We start from the raw sequence: 7,810 nt of genomic DNA on the forward strand, positions 1-7,810 counted from the left end.
TAGGTTTCCTAATAAGTATTGTTTTCTAATAATGTCTTCCTTTTTGTATCTTATAAAGAAATATGGTGGTTATAAGCAACACTTTTGAAAAATAATTTAAGGGTTGCAGCTTAGTCCTCTTTTGCTGATCTTTCAGTGTATGGATGCTGTTAATGCACAGTAGACACACAGTTTTCTATCTTAAACAGTGACATTCACCTTGGCGGGGGGGGGGGGAGCATAATTTTTCAGAATATGAGCCAACACACATTTTAAAAGCCTTGTCCTAGCATGTCATATCCTTCAGAAAACTTGGTTTCATTTTAGTCCTGCTGTGAGAGGAAATTCAAAGAAAGTGAGAGGAATGTTTTGTGAACCCAGTCTGTTAATGCCTAACTGATAAGGATAAAAAAGCATTACCAAATGTATGTTAAACACAAGTGTCTCTGAAAGATCTCTGTCATACAGAAATGTTGTACAAAACTGTGATGTGATGCAGAAATGGAGGGAGGTGGGAATGGAAAGAGATTCATCCTCACAGTACATTGGCCCCTGCAGGGCCAGCTGTGTTATGGTGATATTTAGACATAATGTTTTGTTGTGGCTTTACCACTGGCAAAGAAAGATATAGGTTAATCATTATCGTAGAACAACTGTGTGCTTTTCAACTAGCCTCTATATTTGGGGTGGAGAACCAGATGTTATTGAACTTCAACTTACAACATGTCCATTGGCCATGCTGCCTGGGACTGATGGGAGATGGAGTCCACCAACATCTGGAGGGCCATTGGTTCCCTATCCCTATGAGGACATCAAACCTGCCACTACAGACAGTAAAAAAAAAAAAGGTTACATGGGCAATACCATTTTATTGCACAAAGACTGACACATGGAGTCATCCAAATAGCCTTTATCTGTGTAGGTGAAAGGATGTGTAAGCAGTGTGTGTGTGTGTTTTACTATTATCAACCACAGAAAACAGTCCCAGTCCCTACTCTTGGAATAAATATTTTTAAAGCCCCTCAAACTTCTGTCTAACTGGGAAATGTTTGTGTGCATGTATTAAAGTGTGTGCTTTAGAATTAGCTAGCTGAAGTGTGCCTGGGGTTCAGAAACATGTAACCCAGAGACCTGCAATATCACCAAAAAAATATTGCACAGAAGCACAGCCAAAAGCAGCAACTGCAAGGTGCTGCTCCCTGTATTATTTTTTCAATATTTAAGAATAGTATCGTTCTACAAAAGCATGATTGCAGAAGAAAGGGAGCTCAATAGTTAATGAACTGCACACAAACCTGGGGGGTGAGGCAAACTGATGCACTGTGAATATGTGGGCTCAGGCCACACTGCACGTTTGAGAAGTCTTTCATTTTCTGGTTTCTTTTTAATGCTTCCTGCATTTTTTTAAAAAAATGTTCTTTGCTTCCATCTCTCTCTAGAATTCAGCTCAAGGACTTTCAATGTTCACGGGAGAGGAGGAGATTTTTGCCTTTCAGCGTACCATCTCACGACTGACGGAAATGCAGACTGAGCAGTACTGGGAGGAGGGCGACAGGAGCAACCAGCCACAGTTGTGAAAAGACTAACACAAATAGTGTTTTAACAGGCACACTGCCCAATTTTGCACCTCATTTCCTAAACATTTACCTTTGTTATACGTTAACAAGGGACAGGTTACATGCTGGAATGCTGGTGGGAACAGCTTTATGCCTGTGTGTGGAAGTCTTTTCTGCAGCCTAACACAAAGTCTTTCCTGACCAAGAATCCAAATCCAGTTTTAATCTACAAATTATGTTGAAAGGAGGGGGCACATACAGTTATGGTCTGCATTTTATATCATACTTGAGCAAATGGTAGGCTCAAACCAGGCAAATTAAATACATATTCCTGCACCCGCCTATATCCAGCGTTTTGGTTACAGATAACTGCATCTCCAGTACCCTTGAAATTTTTTTAAGGAAAAATTATTCTGGGCAGCAACTGAAAAAATTCAGTTTCTCTTTTTACGAAGTACAAAATCACATGTTTGCTTTTTGTTAGCTCTGCGATTCTAAATATGTTTCCTATTTCTGCTTGTCTACTGCCGCGGTAGACCTATTTATTGTTATTCCATTGTCTATATGTGTGGCCCCCTATCTCAAATTCTTCTGATCGGGAGGGTGCAAAGAGATAATAGAAGTGGAATTACAGAACCAAGAGTAAAAAATGTCATTGTACTGATAGTGAAAATGGACTTATATTGAAATTTGACTAAGTTGCCCTACTTCCCTCCTGATGCTGAGGATCTTTTCAAGCAGCTATGCAAAAGACAGTAAGTGCAAATCTACACACACATACCCGCCACCACAATCCAGTGATCCTTCTACACCAGATAATCACCATTGCCACATGTAACATTGGTGGATCATGCTCTTTCACTGAACAGCACAGGAGAAAGCAATGCAAATACAGAAACATCTCTTGGCAGTTCAACCGCCCATCAGTCATGATATTGCTTTACTAATAAGACCACCCACATTGTTCATTTAGCGCAGGTACCAGTCAATGAATGGTGATGGCAGCATAACTCTGTGATACCCAATGTACACCACAAACAATGCACAGTCTGGTATCCTCAAAGGCACACTTCCCATTTGCAGACCACCATGGTACAGTAAGCAGGAGGCCAACACTGATAGTTATGGCTATTTACTCCAGGGCTTGTTAATGACAATGTCTTGCAGCGGACAAATGCAGGCAACCAGCCACCATTTTGTGAGTTAAATAGGGCCATGCGTAGAAAGAGAAACCAACATTCCTTCCTTAATAATTGCCCATGGGATACTTGAGAAATCAAATTCAAATACTTCCAGACAGGCAATACAAACAGTATAACCACTTTTGTTTGAAGGACACAAGCTGTTTTCAAGGTAGAAAGCTGTATGACAAGGGAAAGGAGAAAAGGGATTATGTTGTGAGTGCTCTGCTAGCAAGAATGACATATGCCACAAAAAGCGGCCTGGAGGGGGGCGGGGAATTGAACTAGAAGTCATCCTTCCCACCCCACAGACCTGTTCTCTATCCTCACAGCCACAGGAACAGAAAGTCGTATGATGAGGTCTTTGTCATCTTCCAGAGGCAAAGGTCACAATATAACTCCAACCATATTGGCCAAGATTGACGACATTTTATATGGACCCATAAACACACATTGTGTAGGTCCTGATCCTAAAGGCATCTGAGCTTAGTCACAATACTTTTACTAAACTTCATAGGTGGAAGATAGTTCTGATAGCTTTATGAACACAAAGGACTGTGCATTTGATGGTGAGAAATAAGTACATTTCCCCCCATCGTTGCCCCTCCATGCTGGGTACAGCTGTATCTGCTGTAGCAATTGTCTGCCATGCATGCTTAAGACAAAGTTACCAATTCCACATTGTGGTAGCTTGATTCCCACGGATCACTGCTGGATTTGTTGTAGGCTGCCTCTTAGGCAATGGAGAATAACCTTGCTTCTTCACCTCTTGGAAGGTTTCCTGTAGAGAGCCAAGTGGGATGCAGGGATAGTAATGAGTAATGGTTAGGAACTTCATCAGTATCTGGAGGCAACCAAACCAAACTGGAATGTTTATTTTACTTCTTGAAAATTGTATACCACAAATACCTGCGAAAGCCCTTCCAAGATGCCAATGGACAACGTGTAAGAAATAGTTGAATGTGGAAGATTATTGCCGTTATTGTAAAATCCATTTTACGTGTATAAGCCTTGTGGTATACAAAGTGTAAATAAAAATGTCGATTATATTTAAAGCCTACTACCAGCATCTAGTTACAATATAATAATATTTAAAGGGAAACTGTGTGGCAATTTAATATACTCATACTCCTCCTTTTCTCCCCATTAACCTCTCTTCTGTGAACCCTCTGGAGCAGATTTTTGAGGATGTGCTGTAGGGTGGAGAAGAGTTCCATTGTGGCAGGTAGAAGTCTGCTGAACCCATGGAATAGCAACATTGGATGCAGCCCTAAGAAGTAAGCCCCACTGAATTTGCTTGAATTCAACTCTGAATACAAATGCACAGGACTGAAATGTTAGCTATGATTTTGCCACAGAAGGCAACAACTATGCTGCCATATTATGAATATGTGTGCACATGCAAACCACCAAAAAGAATCAACCCCAAGCAAGTAGAGTGAGCCCATAAATATCATCCATATTAAAATTGTCCAGGGGTTATTATTAAACATCAGGTATTATTTCAATTTATCAATTTTTCCATTAGAAAAGACTGGTGGTAACTTCCATTCCAATATACTAAAAATAGATGACAGCCTCTTGCTCTCACAGTGGATACCTATGGGAAACCCACAAACAAGGCCTCCCTGCTTGTAATTCCCAGCAAGTGGTATTCAGAGGCATACTTGAAATAGCACATCCTGGCTAGGAGCCATTTATAACCTTATATTCCATGAAACTGTCTAATCCCCCTTTAATGTCTATCCAAGATTGTATGTCCTTAGCCATTGGTCATGCTTGCTGATGGGACTGATAGGAGTTGTAGGTTCAGCCACATCTAGAGGTCAAAGGAAAAGGGGGAGAAAGATCTGTCTACATTATAGCATTAGGTCCTGTGGGTCCTTTGCTTCCTACAAAATTCTAGCAATGAACATAACACTCCTGAGAGAAGGAAATGTGCATCTGTTAACCATCAGTTGATAGTTGATGGACTATGCTGAAATGGCAAAATTAACTGGGAAGCTCAAGAATCAAGAAGACAAGAACTTAAAAAAAAGAATGGGGAAAGTTTATAATTTATATACAAGATCATTGTAAGCAGGCTAAAACATTGGAAGGATTTTAAACACACTTGTGGAAGAATGTATGAATAATTTAGAAAGATAAAAAATTGGAAAAGTATTGATATGCAGTGGAGAATAGGAGCAACAGGACCCATGGAAGGGATGGGGGAAGTCGGGAGATTCAGAGTAATCTTGATATTCGGATTCTGAATTGGTTTTGTTGTATGTTTATATTTTTGAAAATCAAATAAAAAATTATTTCAAAAAAAGGAAAAAGGAAATGTGCAGCTAAATTTTCTACAATATTGTTGGTAGCCCAAAAAATGAAAAGATTTTGCTAGGAAAACAATCGTGGGGAAAAGAATAAATCAGTAACCATGCTCTCCCCCACCCCAGAAAACAGAAACTGACACTTGGAAAATTTAAATATGCTCTTTGACACTAATCTCCCAGACATGATAAACAAAAAGTTATGAAATGGGCAGGACCTGCAAACAGGAAAAATTAATAAAGGTTCAAGAGACCTGAAAACAGTTATTTGCTTGTCTACACTGGGTTTGATTACCCTGCAAGTATGTTTTATTCCCCTGAAAAACAATTTTTAAAAAGGTGGTGCAGCCTGTAAAAAAAGAGTGAACAAAGGATGGCAATTCCAGGAAAGGGGTAGTGTGGAAGCAATCATCGTCAGGTCAAAAGAGCTTCATAAATTTGAATTCTTTGATACCAGAATAGATTATGCAATCTTCATTCTGTTATATTCCAGCCACAACCTGCTTTGTCACCCAGGTACATTCCAATCATATTTATTTATGATAACAAAAAATAGCTGCAATTATAGTTGTGTGATACAGGGCACAGAAATAACACATTCCCCCAATTAATGGTCCCATTAAAATAATAAAGTATCTCAAGATAATGTAATAATAATAATAATAATAATAATAATAATAATAATAATAATAATAATAATCAATTATACCCCGCCCATCTGGCTGGGTTTCCCCAGCCACTCTGGGCAGCTTCCAACCACATATTAAAAACAATACAGCATCAAACATTAAAAACTTATCTAAACAGGGCTGCCTTCAGTTGTCTTTTAAAAGTAAAATAGTTGCTTATTGCCTTGACATCTGCTGGAAGGGCGTTCTACAGGGCGGGTGCCTCTACCGAGAAGGCCCTCTGCCTGGTTCCCTGTAACTTGGCTTCTCGTAGTGAGGGAACCGCCAGAAGGCCCTCGGCGCTGGACCTCAGTGTCCGGGCTGGACGATGGGGGTGGAGACGCTCCTTCAGGTATACTGGACCGAGGCCGTTTAGGGCTTTAAAGGTCAGCACCAACACTTTGAATTGTGCTCAGAAACGTACTTGGAGCCAATAAAGATCTTTCAGGACCGGTGTGATATGGTCTCGGATATTGTTACTTGTAGCTGAAAGCTGGGAATTTGCTGTCTATTCCTGAATGCAGTTATAAGGAAACACCAGAAGCACCGACTCCATATGTCAGCATCTAGCACCACCAAGTGTTCAACTCAGTTTGTCTGCAGCAGAGCTCAAGAAAATACGTATCTTTTTCTCTGCACCATTGTTGCGGGTCTTCACAAGGCACAATCTGGGACGCTAGAAGCCTCCCATTGCTTTTAAATAGACCCACCCAAGAGCATCTTCACAGAGGACAGTACTCTGTTTGAAGAGCTGCCGCGTGACCAGGAATTTGCCCATCAACAGCTCGCACCAAGACACCAAACTCTGCAAGCACATGGGTCGCTACGTAAGTTCTCCTCACCATGTTGAGATGTATCAGAAATAGCTATTATTTCTAAACTTGTGTCAGAATGTAGGCAAATTTGTATTCCCTTCTGCCCTCTTTTTTGTCCTTGTACAGTAATGCTTTCTCATTTTTTATATTAACACATAGTAGCCACAGTTAGCCTTCCCTAGCCCTCAATATTATTTTTCTTCACCCAACTGAGGTGCACACATTTTAGGAGAATGACAACGTTCCTTTCATCAGGCTTTTGAAGGTGAAAAAGCATGTCTGACGTTAGTTTATAGGGGACTCTCTGATATATTCTGGCTTTTATTTTTAGTGTTTCTTTTCTATTGATGTTTCAATCAGTTTTAGAACATGTATCGATGTGTCTCAGTGGGCAAGAGTATACTAAGTTGCTACAGGTGCAGAATGAGTTCTGCACAATGCGACTCCCCCCCCCCACGTGCCCATGTCCCCCCTAAATCTGCTCTGGGGGGTTGAGGGGAAACATAGAACAGGTTTAGGGGACAAACAAGAAGAGGAGAGGGTGGGCCTCATTCCCTGTGTGCATACCCCACTTAGCATGATGTTGAATTCCACCTATTAAGTTCTGCATCACCCTGTGACCGTACAGTGAAGGGTGACAAAGTAATACCTAAATAAATAAAATTATTGACCCAACTCTGTTTATTGTCAGGGATCAGCCACTGCCAACTTTCCCACTCTTGTGCTGTCTGAAAGGGAAAAAAAGATTTTCAAAAATTCTTAAATGGGTTAGAACCAAAATGCTATGTTCTAGAACTGTAATTGTCATTGAAAATGTCATCATTAAAATCCTCAAACAATGGAGGAAGGGGGTTGCACACATCCATGCTTGTCTTAGGAATTTTGGGAACAACCCCGGCTCCAGGTCCAGGTTCCTGGTATACATGGTATAGCATGGCTGCCCAAATTTATTTATGGTGTTGATTCATCACCCTGGTGTGGATAAGGCTGCCAATGGCTGCTAGTCAGGATCGCCATATACTACCACCAAGATCAAAGGTGCCATGCCTCTGAATCCCAGGTACTGGGAAACAGCAGCAGGCGAGAGGAGACCTCGCTCTCATGTCCTGCTTTTGGGTTTCCCAAAGGCATCTGATTGGTCATGGTGGGAAACAGAATGCTGGATTCAGCTCTTAGTCAGATACAACAATACTCTTCTTACACTCTTAAAAGATTGCTCTTTTCTTGTTTTTAGAAGGGTTGTCACCAGTTGATCATAAAACAACAATTTGTTTATTATTCCGTGGAACTCAAGGC

General features: G+C 40.7%; 1 protein-coding gene across 1 annotated transcript in view; it reads left to right on the forward strand.

Annotated features, from left to right (window-relative positions):
• AFG1L (AFG1 like ATPase) overlaps positions 1–3,765 on the forward strand; it is a 56,201-nt gene extending 52,436 nt beyond the window's left edge. The window contains exon 13 of the mRNA XM_035109283.2: positions 1,419–3,765. Within this exon, the coding sequence (XP_034965174.2) occupies positions 1,419–1,556 (138 nt within the window). The 3' untranslated portion in view covers positions 1,557–3,765. The remainder of the gene's footprint in view (positions 1–1,418) is intronic.
• Positions 3,766–7,810: the final 4,045 nt, after the last annotated feature.

Source organism: Zootoca vivipara, chromosome 3 (genome assembly GCF_963506605.1).
Source record: "Zootoca vivipara chromosome 3, rZooViv1.1, whole genome shotgun sequence".
Taxonomy (NCBI): Eukaryota; Metazoa; Chordata; class Lepidosauria; order Squamata; family Lacertidae; genus Zootoca; species Zootoca vivipara.